The sequence below is a fragment of the Apodemus sylvaticus genome, chromosome 7, assembly GCF_947179515.1.
Source record: "Apodemus sylvaticus chromosome 7, mApoSyl1.1, whole genome shotgun sequence".
NCBI classification, from domain to species: Eukaryota; Metazoa; Chordata; class Mammalia; order Rodentia; family Muridae; genus Apodemus; species Apodemus sylvaticus.
Genome location: NC_067478.1, coordinates 126,257,554 through 126,275,367, shown reverse-complemented (window position 1 = coordinate 126,275,367; position 17,814 = coordinate 126,257,554). Strand labels below are relative to the sequence as shown.

Sequence of the window (17,814 nt, the reverse complement as noted above, 5' to 3'; positions counted from 1 at the left end):
CCTAAGAATTTCCTGAATTCATTGTTTTTAATTGCTGAGTAGAAAGTCAGCTTGCAGAAGAATACGAATTGATCCATTCTTATCCCATTGTACTAAGCTCAACTCCAAGTGGGTCAAGGACCTCTATATAAAACCAGACACACTGAAACTAATAGAAAAGAAACTGGGGGAGACCCTTGAGGGCATGGGCACAGGGGGAAAGTTCCTGAACAGAACACCAATAGCTTATGCTCTAAGATCAAGAATCGACAAATGGAACCTCATAAAATGACAAAGTTTTTGTAAGGCAAAGGACACTGTCAAGCAGCCAAAACAGCAACCAACAAATTGGGAAAGGATCTTTACCAACCCTACATCAGATAGAGGGCTAATATCCAATACATACAAAGAACTCAAGAAGTTAGACTCCAGAGAGCCAAATAACCCCATTAAAATGGGGTACAGAGCTAAACAAAGAATTTTTACCTGAAGAACTTTGAATGGCTGCGAAGTACCTTAAAAATGTTCAACATCATTAGTCATTAGGGAAATTTCACCTTACACCAGTCAGAATGGCTATGATTAAAAACTCAGTAGACAGTAGGTGTTGGTGAAGATATGGAGAAAGAGGAACACTCCTCCACTGCTGGTGGGAATGCAAGTTGGTACAACCACTCTGGAAATCAGTCTGGCTGCTCCTCAGAAAACTGGGCATAACACTTCCTGAGGGTCCTGCAATACCACTTCTGGGCATATACCCAGAGGATTCCCCAGCATGCAATAAGGACACATGCTCCACTATGTTCATAGCAGCCCTATTTATAATATCCAGAAGCTGGAAAGAACCCAGATTTCCCTCAATGGAGGAATTGATACAGAAAATGTGGTATATTTACACTTAGAATGTTTTAATTCATTTTCCTTCCTAGGTACAAGCCAACCCCTCAGATTTTACATAGATATATTTTAAAGCCCTTAATGTGCAACTGCATTCAAACTTAGAAATGTTATTTATGTTTTATTTGCTATTGACTTTTAATATTATTTACCTAGTATTGTTTTTATTTTTTAGTAAAAATTTTTAGAAGTTTCTTTCAAAAAACATCTGTTGATAATAAAGTTCTGCATACAAATATGTGTAGACAAAGACACATACACACACATACACACATATACACACATCCTGGGATCATGTATTTGTTGAGTGTGATCCCTACACACACACAAACACACACACACACACACACACACACACACACACACACACACCATAATACCACGATCTAAATATTTTAGAGCCTCCCAGATAATCTCAAAATGATTAAGTGACTTTTTAATATCCTATTTATGGCTGAACTATAATTTCTTTAAGCTATGTCTCAATATTTATTGTGTAAGTGGCCCCAAGGTTTAACCATTGTGATGAATACTGCAGCACACATCCTGCTACATAAATCTTTGTCCTCATTTCTGAATATTTCTTAAGGGAATATTACTAGAAGTGTAGTTTCTGGGTCAAATCATTACAACCTTATGAATTTAACTTAATTTTATTCCCCTTCCTCATGATTTATCTCCAACCTAGACTCTGAAATCTCTTTAAATTAAAATATTTGCTTACAATCATGTAAAGCCAGTACATGATTAAAAAAAAAAAACCTTAATCGTGTTAAAAGGTTTAAGATGAGAAAGAACTGACTCCTATTCATTTTCAATGTTTTATACAAAAATTACCATTTTTAAGTTTATTCATTTTTATTTAGTCCACAGTTCTGCTATTTATGCCATACTTTAAAGATGGCTTTGCTCTTTTTCCATCTATATGTCATTTCTTCCCACTTTGCAAGTGAGTGGTTTAGGATGCTAAGTTTGATCCTGGCCCTTCCTTTACCTTTCCCTTGTATTTCTTTTCCATCTTCTTTCTATTTTTCACATGCTACAAATATACAATTGTGTCTGACAGATTAATAAGCCTTGCATTATTCTGCAAACATTTCAGTCTTCCCAGAGGCTAATTTTAAATGTAGAAAATGGAAAACTTCAGATGAGGTTATGTTTGTATCTTGGTACACACATCCACATCCACATATACAAATGCATAGAAACATACACATGCATACATACTAACATATGCACATGCTCATAACATATTTGCATGTATGTGCATGCGTGCACGCGTGCGCACGCGCGCGCGCGTGCGCACACACACACACACACAGACTTATATAGAGAAGGCATGGAAGCACTCTTGCATCTCGAGACAATTTTCAGCTGGAAAAGTTGGTCCTGGGTCTTTGGTGTGCTATGGGGATTTACTGTTATTTACATAGGAAAACTGTCTTGCAAACTGTTTTCCCTGCTTGACTTCAGTTACAGAGAGGGAGAAAGGTGAGATGGGAGAGAAAAAAAGACAGAGGGAGAGAAGGGAGGACATGGAGAAGGCGAGACATGTACTAATGTAAACCATTGATTTCTTCTGTTGGTCATTTATATAATTAACTAAAGTAGATTCTGAAAAAACTGGATGATACGTTTTGCTATACACTTACCCCCTTCCTTAAATTTATTTTTGTTTGTGACAGATGTCTGCCTAAGGAACACAGCTTAATTTCTCACTTAGCTAACAAGAAATGCCAACTGCTGCATCAGTATGTATATTATTATGATGCTTAATGGAGCCTTGGACTTTCCTCATTCTTTGACCCCTTTAAAATAGGAAAAACTATAGTAGACTGGAGAAGTGGCTCAGGGGTTAAAAACACTTACTGTGCTTGCTCAGAATCCAGATTCAGCTTACAGCAGCCAAACCGGGCAGCTTATTATGGCCTGTAACTCCAGTTCCAGTGTACCAACACCACCCCCTGGCCTTCTTGGACACTCACATAAGAACAGACATATGCATAGAATAAACTTAAAAAAAAACAACTTGGAAATTATAGCATCATTGCACTCTGGCACATCTAGATATTTTTAAAATAAAATATCCCATATCCCATTTATACCTCAATTCCCAAGTAAAAGTTAAAACAAAACACATTCTGTGCTACCTTCTATACATGATCTATATCCAACTTAACATTTACATTTCATCTCCAATCATTCTAACTCACAACGCTTTTAAAGATGGGATTTTTTTTAAAGAGCCTTTCCAAGTTCATAGAAAACCAGAATGAAATGCAGTAAACATTTCCTGTAGTTGTCCTGCCCACTCAGGTGCCTAAGGCCATGAGCCACATTGCTGGTAGAGTGGTACTTTGTCAGAACTGATAGACCTTCATCAGTAATGATCTAAGACCATAACATACATTGCTCATCTCTGTTGGATCTGCGCAACATGAATCTTCATAAACAGGTCACTGCATGTATTTGGCTTTACAAAGTGTCAAAATAATATTAGTGTCCTCAACCCTTTGGGCTCTGCCTTCCGAAGCTCCTCAGGCCCCGATATTGTTACTATCTTCATAGCTTGTCCTGGAGTTAACTTCAAGCAAGCAGACTCCAACTTGCCTTTTGCCTTTCCCTTTCATGCTATGCATTTGTTTTCCTCATCTTTTCATGTCTTGCAAGTCCATTTCTTTTTAGTACTAAATAAAAATTCCATTGTATAGGTTAATTTGGTTTGACTGAAGGATAACCTGGTTGCATCAAGATGTTAGTATAAACTGTGCACAGATCTGTTATAAACATCACATGCATGGTCTCCATAGATTTTCCATCCCTTTGGGTAGAGAGGAGATCAAATGTTAGGATAGAGGCTCAGAGCTCAGCTTTGTAAGAACATCCTGGGGCTGGAGCCATTTAGCACATAGAACACTTGCTGCTCATAAATAGCACTTGGGTTCAGTTCCCAACACCTACATGGGATAGCTTATGATTCCATATTACTACAGTTCCAGGGGATTCAATACATTCTTTTGGCCTCCATGGGAACTGCATGCATATGGGTCACATATATAAAAGTCAGCACTCTCCATCTATGTGAATAACAAATAAAGTGACAATCTGCTTTCCAAAGTGATGTAGCAATTTATCTTCCCACACAATAAATAAGTCTTTCTTGTTTCACATCCTTGCTAGCATATGACCTGAGTGGTCCAGGTCTTAGGTTTGAACCTTTCTAATAGTGGTGTGGCATCACTTATTTGAACTTATATATTCTTGATTACATGGGACATCTTTCCATATGCTTATTTTCAGCTTGTCCCTTTGGGGACATGTATGGTCTGTTTCACTGACTGCTGTTAGTGCAAGAACTAATGGCTATTCCTACTATCAGCAGAATGGATTAACTCATTTTTACCTCTCACAATGTCCTTTGTTCTGAAATGGACTCTGAAATTAATGCAGCAATTTTTGTCATCTTTGAAATAGCAGTACAGTGTGCTTCTCCATCATTCACTTTCATCTATATGTGCTATTATATTTAAAATGGATTACTATTGTTTGATATATAGTTGGACCTTGTATATCCTTTCTTCTTTTTTTCTCATTCTCCCATTGTTGTCTCCTCCTCTTCTTCCTCTTCCTCATCTTCCTGCTTTCTCTCCTTCTCCACCTTCATATGCTGGGGATTGAATCCAGGTTTAGGATAACATTTTACAAACTAAGCTACACCCCTGGTTCTTACTTTCAAGCAATATGCACTCTGTTCACTTTCAGTCTCACGACTGTTTTCAAAGTTTGCTTTGGAAAAATAGACAATTCTTGAGGTGTCCTTATTTCCAAGGAACATGCTGTTAACTAACCTCTCTGTAGAGACTCCAAGGACTGTGAGGGAAATGGGCACCTCTTCCTTGCCAGAAACTGTGTTGTGGATGCTCTGCACACAAATATGGCTAGAACAACAGGAGTCTCTCTGACACTGTAGCACCAGCCTGCATAGTGTGCCATCTTCTTTCTAAGTTTCTCAACATGGACATTCCAGTGATGAGAACACTTCCTCTGCTCTTGGGATGATGATAGCATCTTAGATGAAGATCTGAGCCTTGAAGGGCTTTTCCTATTTACGTAATTACTTTAGATGACCTTGCATTGTCAGCAACACATGGAGACTTTTATCCCATCTGGAAGATTGCAGGCAAACATTGGATCATCTCTGATAAAGTCTAGTTTCCATCTTTCCACAGTCAAACTTATGCAAGTTTGCTCTGCCTTGGGTGTTTCCTATCAGCACGGATAGTAGCCTATAGCAGATTCATGGAATCTTTTTGTTGTTTTTAACTTTGAGACAGGGTCTCACAATGTAGATCTAGCTATTGGGGAAGTCATTTTATAGTTGAGGCTGATCTTGAACTTGCAATACTCCTGTACTATGCTCTCAAGGCATGAACTGCCATATCAGGCTAATTGCATTTCATAATATAATTTTGCTGTTGCTTAACAATCATCTACTAAAAGTTTGGATCCAGTGTGTAGTGGAAAACTAAATTTGGAAGATGATACCAAGGATATGTTAGCATAGCCTTCTTTGGGAGAAGAGTTAGTTTGAATTAAATTTTCTAAAGTCTACTCAGATTAGGCCAATGTGGTCTCTGAGTCTTAATGAAGAGCACATCTTTCTGAGAGGAAGTCACTCCTGGAAGTCGATAGACCTATATTTATTGTGATCAGGACAATCATAGCACTAATGAGAATGAATGTGAGAGCATTAGAGGATTGATTTGTTTAATGAACTTACAGGTAATTGTGAATTTCTTTACTAACACTGTCAGGGAAACAGGACCTGCTAGCATTTAAAATAGTTTACAGTGGATATTTATGGCCCTTAAAGAATAATCTTGATTTCACTTCCAAGCCTCCAGTCTGAGAAGAATGGTCCCATTTTTCATGCCTCATGAGTAGATTCATGTCTGAGGGCAGAGAGGCACAGGATTTAGTTTTTTACTGTTGCCCCCTTAGGGCAAATGGCAAGCATGGAGGCTGAATTTAAACTAGTGTAAGTCCTACCAGGTGCTAGGTGCATAGACTTTATTTGGTACTTAACAGCAGTTTGTCCCTTGCAATAACATGGCATAGCCTTTGCCCACCAGAATTCAGTAGTTTAGAGGCAAGCATAGATTTAGGGCCAGATCTTCTGGTGCTTTAGAGCTGAATTCAGCTGTGTGTCATCATGGCTGGCCTTGGTGGGAGTATATTGGTTGACCCCAGATGTATTGAACTCTGATTTTTTAGCTTTCTTCTGTTTCCATTTCCCCTTTAGAAATAGTTCCATGAGAATCTCATACAACATGTTTTGATCATATTTGCTCCTGTCTCCCCATTCCTCTCACATTTACCCCACCTTCTGACCAACCCACCTCTGTCTTCTTTCTTAATCTTTGACAATCCTATTAAGTTTGATTTGCATTGTGCTTATAACTCCTGAATATATGGCCTTTAATTGGAGCTATGAACTCACAGTGGTTTTAACAGCATGCAAATGACCTCTGCAATCTCACCCAGACTAAAGTCCCAGCATGGAGTCCAGGGGTGGGTGTGAATTCCCAGCTCTAGTTGAGGAGTTCTTGGCCATCAATGGATGCTGGGAGAGAGTCAGTTTTCTTTAAAGGGTAGCCCTTGGGGTGTCTACCATTTTCCTTTTCTCCTTTACTGCCTCCCCACCACCCCACTTTTCTCTTTCTTTTTAGATGGGGCCATAGTTAAATAGCCCATGCTGGCCTTGATATCATGATGCTCCAGATGACCATAATCTCCCCAATGCTGATGTCCCCAGTGGTGCCACCATGAACACTGTTTAGAGGGAAAGCAGATAACAGCAGCAGAGAGCAAGAGTGAGGGCAAGACACCAGGGCTGTGCCAGTTTTAGTTTGTGTCACATAAACTAATAGATGTTGGGCAAAGTCAAGTATATGCTGTATCATCTGTGACAAAAGCTTTCAGTCTGGGTCAGCCCTCATTTCTTGTTTCAACACAGGTTCTACTATGTGTGAGGTGATTATTGTTTATTTGCTATTTATATCAGTTATTTACTGATTAAGGTAATTGAGGACAGAATTTACCCATTAACACATGATTCAGCCCAAATTGAAAAGAAAAGAAGATTAAAGACTGGGGCATCATTGTTCTTCATCTGCTGCCACACCCCAAGGAGCCTCCTGTCTCTGTCTCCCCAGCACTAGGACTAGAGATGTGTGACAAGGCTTTCTTATGGCGGCTCTGGGCATCTGTCTCTGGTCCCCTTGCTTTCATGGTAAACATGTTGTCAACTGAGTCATCTCCCCAGGCTTGAATTGGATATTTTAACATAGCCAAAGCTTAGAATAATGCCTGATACACATTGAAAATTATGAAATATTGGCTGTAACAGTGATAATTACCATAGCTGTTTGTTCTTTAATGATTAAAATTCATAAACAAAACAATTCTCTCTTACTCAGGGTCACAGGCCCTGACAACCAAAGTGATGAGCAGAGGCAACAGCTTACTCAAAGCTCCCACATAGTAACTGGTTTTTCATTGGGGAGCATACACTCCAGTGAGGAAATTATAAGAGCTGATTAATTTGTGTCTTTTAAGAAATAAAACTGTAGCATTTAACAGCATTTTCTATAACTATGCTTATGAGATAGTTGAGTTATAATGTCAATTGACAAGCATCATCTTCCTTACTTTAAACTAGTTTTCAGAATTTGCTTTCTCTCTCCCCTGGACTAACTCAGAGGCTTCCATGCCTTTGTCTCTGAAGTGCTGGAATGAAAGGCTGTCTCTGCTATACTTGGCTACCTTACGTTTTTATTTTCCATGTATATTTGTGTGTAAGCATGCATGTCTATGACTTTGTGGGTGTGTATGTCTGTGTTTGTGAATCTAGGCCCTGAGTTTGACATTTAGTGTTTTCCTCCATCACTTCAGACTTACACGTTGAGACAACATGTCTCTATAAGCCTTCATTTCACTGCTTAAGCTAGTCTGGAAAGCTTGCATGTCCAAGGGATTCCATAGCTACGCCTCCTGAATCCTGGGACATGAAGGCTGACACAATGATCTGCCTTCCTCTTGAGATTTGGGATCTGAATTATGGTCCTTGTGTTAAGGCTGCAAAGACCTCAACTGCCAAGCCATCTGCTTAGTCCTTCAATTTCTTCCATTATGCAAGACCATCCCCAGGATGATGGCTTCACCTCCTGTAGTTCCCAGCAAGCACCCTTTCCACTAGGCAACTGATGAACCTCAGTCATTTTCCCAGCATGGCTTGCATTTTTCAAACACCATTACTGTGCATACATCTGTTTCCTGATGAGCCTTGTGGCACCTCTACAGAAGGACTAGTACTCTCATGCTAAAGTAGAGTTTTATTTTTGCCTTTTGACTTACCAGGTTTATACATAATCCATCAATTTGCTGTCATGGAGAATAGGACAGCTATTCTAATATTATTTTGATACTTTTTTCATTAATAAGAGGTTCTTGAGATTTATACTATGATCAGACAAATGCTACTGTCAGCTGAGTATGTCAGTGTGCTGTGTTTATGCTCTTTTCCCTGGATGTAATAAAACAAACTAGCTTATTTCACTTTTGTTTGTACCCATCACTAACTTCCCATAGGGTGCAAGGGCTTCTTGGTGTGATTTTCTACAAGGACACTTATGATCCCCAAACAGTTCTGATACATTTACCCTCCATATCAATCCCTTCATTTATATCTGAATTCACTGTTTTCTGTGTCTACAGCAGGTCCTCCTGGGGGCCCTCTGTCCTTTCATTCTTGAAAATGTCTTTGCCTTCCTCCTAGATCTGGCTATGGTCCATAAGAGTGAATAATTTCCTTGTGTTTCTATGCTTCTGTAGCATAGACCTTCAGATTTCTGAAGCATTAAGAATTTTTGGTGGCTCAGTTTTAGTGAAAGGATTTACCACATCCAGTCTTAAACTATTTCAAAGGCTGTGGTCCAACATCCATTTAGCAAAGAGAAATTTGTTTATGCATTTCGTTAAGAGTAAAAATTTAGAACTCGTAATTCTCCATAATTTTTGATAAAATGGTCATCTGTGTTTCCTCTAGCTCTCTGTTCTTATACCACACAGCTTGGCTCCTGGTGGACCCCGAGACAGAACTCTGGATTTACTTTAATGACTGCTGGCTAAAGGAAGGAAGCATAAAATTCAATGAACAATGAAAAGATTGAGGGGCAATTTCCTTTCTATGTCATTTAAACAGATTAATAAAAGGAATATTCACTCTTTGCAGCTGTGCCACCTTGGGCATGGGTGGACTGAGTCTACTTTTTATGATAATATAGAATTTATTTTTTACCTGTAAGTCCCCTTAAGTTGTCCCTGTTGTACAATGAAATGGCTGGGGAATGAAATAGGGTCAGAAACTGTATTTGTGGATATAAGAGCTATATGAAGAAGAGGAAATAAGTGAGGTGCTTTTCAGTGGTTTGCATCTCACTGCTATTTCTGTTTCCGTCAGCTTTCAACCACAGACTGATGGGTCTGCTGAGAGCTTTGGAGAAAGTCACAGCAAACACAGGTTTCTGGCTCAGTCACTCCATCATTTTCTTGTCTATGGGATGTTGCCAGAGAAAATTTTATCCCATGAATACATTTTTAAAACAAAACTTTGAGGAAGTAATCTTTGTTTCTGATTTACTGTCTGAAAATTGATAGCATTTTGTCAGTTCCCTTTCTTCTTTCTTTCTTTCTTTCTTTCTTTCTTTCTTTCTTTCTTTCTTTCTTTCTTTCTTTCTTCCTTTCTATCCCTTTCTTTCTAATCTTTCCTTCTCTTATTTTTATTTAAATATTTGTGAAGGATACACTATATGCCACATATTTGTTTTATCAGATATTACTGTATTTCAAATACTGTGAATGATAGGAACCATTTAACAAAAAATATAGTTCTAAAACTGAGTTGTACACATTTCATTAAAAAAAAAATTAGGCTGTGTAGTGATGGGGCAAGTTTTTAATCTCAGCATTTGGGAGGCAAAGGCAAACAGATCTCTGAGTTTGAGGGCATCCTGGTCTACTGAGTGAGTTTCAGGACAGTATGGACTACAGAGAGAAACCTGTCTTGAAAAAAAAAGAAAAAACAAAAATAAAGAAAAGAGAAGAAAAAATAACATGTTTTAGATTAAACTCTTTTTTTTTGTTATTTCCTTACTCCTGTGATGAAATATCTTTACAAAGGCATTCAAGGAAGAAAGAGTTCATCTTTGGCTTACAGTTTCAGGTGACTCCATCATGGTGAGAAAGGCATGGCAGGGAAAGCATGCAGTCCTGAGAGGAGTCAGAGGCTTCTACTCAAATCACAGTGGCATTTGGGAAGTAGAAAGGACAAAGGAGTAGGCTTAGGCTACGCTCTCGTCCTGCCCCCAGTGATCTACTTGTTTCACCAAACCTCAATCTCTTAAATATTTTACAGTTTTCTAGACAGTGCCACTAGCTGAGAACCAAGTGTTCAAATACCTGAGCCTAAGTGGGAGATTTCATATTTAAACCATGACACAGTCTACTTTTGATTTTTGTGATTTATCTTCTTACCCCAGTATATATTACTCTGCTTTCTTCTTAGGGTTTTCTATAAATAATAGCAAAAGAATGTATGTAGACTTTTTCTTTAATTTCTTTCTTTTTAATAATATTTAAATTATATATTATTTAAATATATTTAAATAATGTATATTTAATAATTATACATTTTAATTATTTATTTTAAATAATAATTATATTATTTTATATATTGAAAAATTATACAGTATATTCAGATCATAGTCTCTCATCCTCCACTCCAGATATTCCCATATCCATCCCTTCTAATACCACACCTTTTTCTTTTTCATTTTCTATTTAGAAAGCAAATATAAAACAAAGAAGCCATAAAACTATATATCTTTAAAGTGAGACATTGAAAAATTCAACTTTGTTTCTGTAAATAGTACAAGAAACACACACACACACACACACACACACACACACACCATAAAACCACAATTATTTATTATCAATAAAAGCAAACATGATTAAAGAGACAGATGCCTACCAATTTTCTTTGAAGCAAAACTACTATTGTTCATTATATGTTCACCTGAAACATTTGTGTGATTTCCAAAATGAACCCAAATAGCTACAACAATCCTGATAAATATAGTATAAGCCATCAAACAGCTTAATTTCAAGTCATTTTTCAGTAATCAAAACAGCATGTTACACACACACACATACAGTAAAGTGAGTTTTAAGAAGATGCTCAACGAAGACAGAATGGCGCATGATTAATCTATTTAGTAAATGGCAAAGGCCAAAATTGGATCTTCATTACTATAACAGACTTTGAATTATCACATGAGAGTTCAGACTGGATTAAAGACTAAACATAAGATACGAGTCCATGAAATTTCTAAAATTATATATATAGTGTGATAAACACTTCAATATCACTCTTGACAATTACCATTATTACTTTTGTTGTTGCTTATGAAACAAAGTAAAAATATGTAAAAGTGAGTCAAAATAAAAAGCATTAGGAAACATCCACAGGGCAAAAAAAGGCAGAGGTCTGGGATAGGATCTGTCTAATATAGGGAACCTACATAGTTTGATAGCAAAAATATTCATAGCCCAATAAAACTTTTAAAAGCTAAATACGGTTTCCATAGAAGATCTACAAATAGCTAGTAGACTTATCAGACATAACTGAGTATCTGAATTCTTAGAGAAATAAGATAAAACCCACAAAGGAATATGACTAGTATCTTTTGGCACGGCTGTTATGAAGAAAGAGTAATAACAGGTCCTGGCGATGCAGAGAGAAAATGCTGAAGCTGTATGCTGCCAGTAGGAGAGGAAACATTGATGGGGAAGAAAATGGGAATCAGGTTCCATCAGCTGCTGTTACCTGTCCAAGACCTGCATAAGGTGAAGCCAGTCAGAAGCCCCATCATTGAGATGGGGGATTTATTGGAAGTTTATGGCTGCTGAGGGAGGTAGAGTCACTTCTTAAACCCTCACTGGATGAGCCCTTATCTGGATGCAGCACTTATTGAACTCAGGTAGTTTAAACAAACTAACCAAATAATTTCAATAAATAATTGATAAAAGAAGACATGAATTTGAAGAAGGATGTGGTGGTGTCCTAGAGGAATTGAAAAGGGCCTGTGAAAGGTTGATATCAAAATTATTATACATGCATATGAAAGTTTCAATGACTAGGAAAATATAAATCATTCTGAAAATCATCTGAATGACTGAATAAAAAAGTCAATGCCGCATATCACCACAAGATATTATAAAGTTTTAAAACACATGGCCCCGCCCCTGGTAATAGAATGAACAAAGCTAGGAGATATCATAAAGCATCATAAAGTGAGCTAGAGCTGTGTGTGGAGTAGGGGATGTTTATTACAGATACGATCTTTACAAAGTAGACTACAGAAGAGCAAAGACCAGGATGGTCGTTTTTATTGATAAGTACAGGGGATAAATCTACACTTGATCTTAGCCAAAAGGCCAAGAAGCGATACAGGGGATAAATCTAGAGGCTTAAACTATAGCTGAGGTCAGGAGTTAATTTTGTGCGCTTGAAATGTTTAAGAGTAGATTTCAGGTTCTCTAATTGTGAAGGAAAACAATGGGACAAGACTGTAGGTCAAATTGTGTCCTGCAGTGATCAGTCAGTGCATACATACACCAGAACACTTGTACAATGCAATTTATACAACAATAACACCTGTTATCTTGAGAGTATTTATGTGAGTATTGAAAAATGACTTAAGATTTCAAGTCCCTGGCAGAGAGCACCTTAATATAAACCCATTTTCTCATTTGCCACTTGACTCAGTGGGTAATGATGGTGCCTCTTGAGTTCTCTGCAAGCTTCAAGGTAAATTATTTCTACTCATCATAATTAAGTCAGAGCCAATCATCTTTCCCTTAAAGGATCATTTCTTCAGTGTTCTCTATTTTGGACAATTTCCCAAGTCCTGACACTTTATGTTTCTGGCAGTTTTGATGAAATTATTCCTAATTCATTTTCCCTGGTCATATCTGTTCACCAAATCCTGACTATTTTCCTCTATCATTTTATATTTGTTGACCATATCACACTAAATCAATTTGCCAGTGTCTTCACTGCAACTTGCAGTTCAGGTAGCAGTCTCTTCATCCACCTGGACAATGAATTCTAAATATGGGCATTAATGCCTCCTGCACAAAGAACTCACCCATGGTTAATTTTATGACCTCATGCCAAAGCTGCAAGTCTTTTTTCATTATATTTGAGTTTCAGGCAGTTGTTCATTTTATTTTGATGTTGGACAGCTCAGAAACTGACATGTGTTTACTGATCTCAATCACCCAACAATAGACACATTACAGTTAGCTTGCCTTCCTGACTTCTTGAATCTCTCATTTACCTACAGATTTTCCTCTGTGTCTGGCTTTCTTGTTTTGGAATTAACTATTAATTTTAATCATGGTCTATGGAAGAAGAAGCTGAGTGTGTTGTATGGAGGTGGGTCATTTGGTTTTGTATATAATGTATACTTAAGTAATTTACCATGATGGTAACTTAGGAAGAAATCAAATAGCTCAGTTCTTTAGTGAACCACAGTGCTGCAAAGACAAACAGTTTTAGGGTCATTGTAATTCATCCAGGTATTATACCAAATTGCTCTGTCTGTGATTCATTCTTTGTCTGTGATTCATTCTTTACATTGTGACATCCCACAGAGAAACAGCTGATTGATGAATTGATTTATTTAACCAGTCTATACAATATGCCAAGAAGTGTAAAGAAGACTTATGTTACAAGATGAACAAGGGCTATCACAATAACTGAAAGCAAACATGTATATTTAATTATAAGTGTGATTAAAATGTAGACTTCATCTTGTTGTTTTGGGGATTAAATGAACAGATGTAGTTAAGGGCTTAAAGCCATGCCTGGCAAACATGGTTTTTGTATAAATGTTTGTTGTTAATTTTACAATAGCTTTAATTATGTTGTCATGCTAGGGGGCTATGGAATTTCCCATGTATAAATATTACTTGTTCATTCACAGACTTCTATGAGATTTTAGCAAGAAACAAAAACAAAACCCAAAAAACGAAAATAACTCAGCATGTTTTATGTTCAGGCTATGATAGGAACAAGGTAAGAAAAAGAACAAAAAGTCCCATGTCTAAAATGCTGACATTTATTGCTGAGTGTCATTTGATTACCAAGAACATTCAAATGAATTGACTTTCTACAGTTCCTGTCTCATATATTTATTTATGCTATAAAGATGAATACAAAATTTTGTTTGAGATACAGAAAAATTTAGTCAGGTTGTGAGGATCTGTCCAGGGAGTACATAGAGTAGGAGGACATCGTGTCTTGTGCACATGACCAGGATAGTGACAGGGTACAGGATTCATTGATTTCTCATAAGCTAAGCTCCAAAGAGTCAGGTCATGAGAGACCTGGTATCACAGATTTGATAATTATACTTCTTTTAATTCTTGGAAAATTGGTAAGTCATAAATATTTAATATTAATGAAATAAGTCATGCTATTTATTTATAATTTCATTGGATATAGGAAAAGAGCTCTGAAATCAGCTGAGGGTTGATCCTGGGTTATTTATCATTTCTAGCTGTGTGACTGTGAGTTATTCCTCATCTGTGGAGTAGTATGAAGAATACCAGGAACAGTGAGAAATTTGGTATCCATATTATCTTTAAATTCTCTAAGGAATGTCTGGTAGACTTCACATGATGACTGTATTTGAAATGGGCTTGGTAGTGCCTGTGGGTATGTATATATATGTAGTTAGGCTGTAGACATGGATGTTTGAATGATGATTTTAAAATGTAGATTATTTTACCTGACTCACAGAGACGTTGGAAATACTGGTTCCTTTGCTTTGTCACAAATGCTGTATATGTGATTCTTGATGTAGGCTGTCGACAGAGTTATGTCCACTTTGTCCTCTGATTTGAGTCACAGAGAATGCTTTTCTCAGTGTGTTCGGTGCATATTTGATAAATTCACACATGGCCCCAATTGTGGTGACATTGGCAGATTTGGCATATTGGAAAACTTTAGTTGTACACAAGGAACTCATCTAAGCGAGATATTAATATACTTCACATTTCTGGAGGTCAGTCATCGATTACAATGACCATGGGGTGTTCCTACGTCTCTATTTTATGCACACTTACTTAATATCTTTGTGACAGCAAGTTGTTGTGTGACATGCTTGAGGAGAAATTTGATATCAATTTGTCAAGCATGATTTAGAAATAATGAAATCCATTTGCCCAGGATCTGATGGCAGAGACTCAAGTGACATACAGGTGCTAACACTACAGGTTCATTCTGACCCAACTTCTTCTTCGACTCACTAAGCAAGGACATTCTTCTGTGAGTTATAGCCAAGGCTGTCTATTTCCTTAGAGGCTATTGGGACTCCCATCAAAATAATTTAATGATAAAAATGGATCTGGTCTAATTGAATTCAGTATGAACTAAGAGTCATCACCTTAGGGTAGGTTTAGCCCCAACACTTAATATTCTGCTCAGCAGCTTGACTTTATGGTAGGGCTGTAGCTGTTGTCAGTGTCAGCTTAAAGCTTATGAAGATTTTTCCTCCTTAAGAGAGAGGCTGGAAGCTGAGGATGTGCCTGGAATTGAGATCAACACAGATAGATGCTCACACTGACCACTGACAAGCTTTCGAAGCCTGACATCTCAGCAGCAAGTAAAAATCAATTCAGCAGGTCGCCGGAAAACTGATTTCAAAAAAATAAGGCAAAGAAAAGAAAATTTTGCTTTTTGTTTGAAGGTTTTATTCTTTAAAGCACTCAACTATAGTCTTACTCTGTCCTTAGGAAAAGGTTTTAATGAGTATCCGTAGGATCCCCAAGCCTCTGACACAGAAGTTATCTGCAAATTGATTTTTTAGAAATTGAGTTGGCCTCTCTAAGGGCAGAATTCCCTAACCCTCCTTGCTGTGAAGCCCTGAGCTCACCTTCCCATTGTCTGAGCTAGTGAAGCTAGGAGCTGTGGTGGAGTCTTCCATCTTATTTCACTAGGCCTCTGAAAGACAATCTAAGGTTGAAATGGGTCCATTATCTAGAGCTTTTTAATTTGTGCCTGAAGATGACTTAGGAAACAAAATTTGATTAAAATGTTACTCCAGTAATGCATTTGCAGTGTCACAAAGCAAAGGCGGCTTATTCCTACATGCCAGATGGAATCACAGCCCCCAGACTCCCCTCAGTCAATGCAAAGGGGAGAGGAAGCAAGAGGCAGCAACGATCAGACAGATCTGCTATCACTCTTGCTTTCTATCAAGTGGATCTTGCAGTCACAAATTACAAGGGCCATTGTAAAGTATTTTAGGAATTACCAGACACTTTCTCCACCCAAAATCACTATTAACGACTGAGAACCATATGCCAACAATGTTATGTTGTCCCAACAATGACAGTCTGTGGAAGCTGGTGGAGACAGGATGTGGACATGCTTTCTGCATTCACAGAGCCCACCTGCATCTTCCTGTCTCGCTAACTGCTTTCTTTCTCCAAAGTCACTGTCAACTCAAGACCCCTTGCCTTCCTCGGTGTTGTGCCAGTCTCCTGAAACTACAACTTTGGCCCTTCAGAATTGAGAAGAAGATGAGAGCCTCTGTTTATACAAGCTCACTCCTGAGCATGTGCTGAAGACATGGGTTTTGTAAAATTTTCATTTCTTTTCTTAATGAAAACATGCTGCTTTAGCTTTCCCATGTTGGGAGATCAAAAGAGATGACATGCCAAGAGCACCAGGAGGGAAATAAGATGACCAGGCTGTGGGCTCAGTACTGGGGCTTGGTTACTCGCTCTGGTAAGGGAGGATCAGGGAGCAGCAGGTGTCAGATAAAGAGAACAGAGATCACAGAATGGAGTCCTGGCACCCTTGTCGAGATCTGGTCAGTGACAGGGGTCAGAACTTCTCCTCATGAATCCACTCACATGTTTTGAGAAGGTTCAAGCCCCATCCTCTTCTCAAGGTCCAGGCTTAGACTTTGTGTGCTGAGTTTGCTCCCTGCTGTGCTGGAGGTCTGGGTTTCTTATAAAAATTTAAGGGACTGAAGATCATTTTCTTCATCATACAAGAAGAACATTAATTGAATTCAACATGAGAGCCAGTGTAAAAAAATTAATGAGTCTTAATTTAATCTTAGTTTTAACATTTGGAATATATTTCCATATACACAGGTGTAAAGTGACCATCACAGAGAAGAGATGGTTAAAATATGAACCTTATTTACCTTTACCAGCACAGCATGCATAAAAGAAGAAAGAAAAGCTGCTGCAGACAGCCAGTGACCTCCTCAGCACTGCCCTGCCCACAGCCAGTGACTCCTCAGCACTGCCCTGCCCACAGCCAGTGATCTCCTCAGCACTGCCCTGCCCACAGCCAGTGACCTCCTCAGCACTGCCCTGCCCACAGCCAGTGACCTCCTCAGCACTGCCCTGCCCACAGCCAGTGACCTCCTCAGCACTGCCCTGCCCACAGCCAGTGACCTCCTCAACACTGCCCTGCCCACAGCCAGTGACCTCCTCAGCACTGCCCTGCCCACAGCCAGTGACCTCCTCAGCACTGCCCTGCCCACAGCCAGTGACCTCCTCAGCACTGCCCTGCCCACAGCCAGAGGCCATCTCAGCACTGCCCTGCCCACAGCCAGTGACCTCCTCAGCACTGCCCTGCCCACAGCCAGTGACCTCCTCAGCACTCCCCTGCCCACAGCCAGAGGCCTCCTCAGCACTGCCCTGCCCACAGCCAGAGGCCATCTCAGCACTGCTCTGCCCACAGCCAGATGCCATCTCAGCACTGCCCTGCCCACAGCCAGTGGCCAT

The 17,814-nt window shown here is 38.7% G+C and overlaps 1 protein-coding gene across 1 annotated transcript; it reads right to left on the bottom strand.

The window, feature by feature from the left end:
- Positions 1-17,217: 17,217 nt before the first annotated feature.
- Positions 17,218-17,814, bottom strand: LOC127689852 (keratin-associated protein 5-1-like). The gene has a single exon (XM_052189413.1). It carries the CDS (start codon positions 17,812-17,814, stop codon positions 17,218-17,220), a length of 597 nt encoding a protein of 198 aa, XP_052045373.1.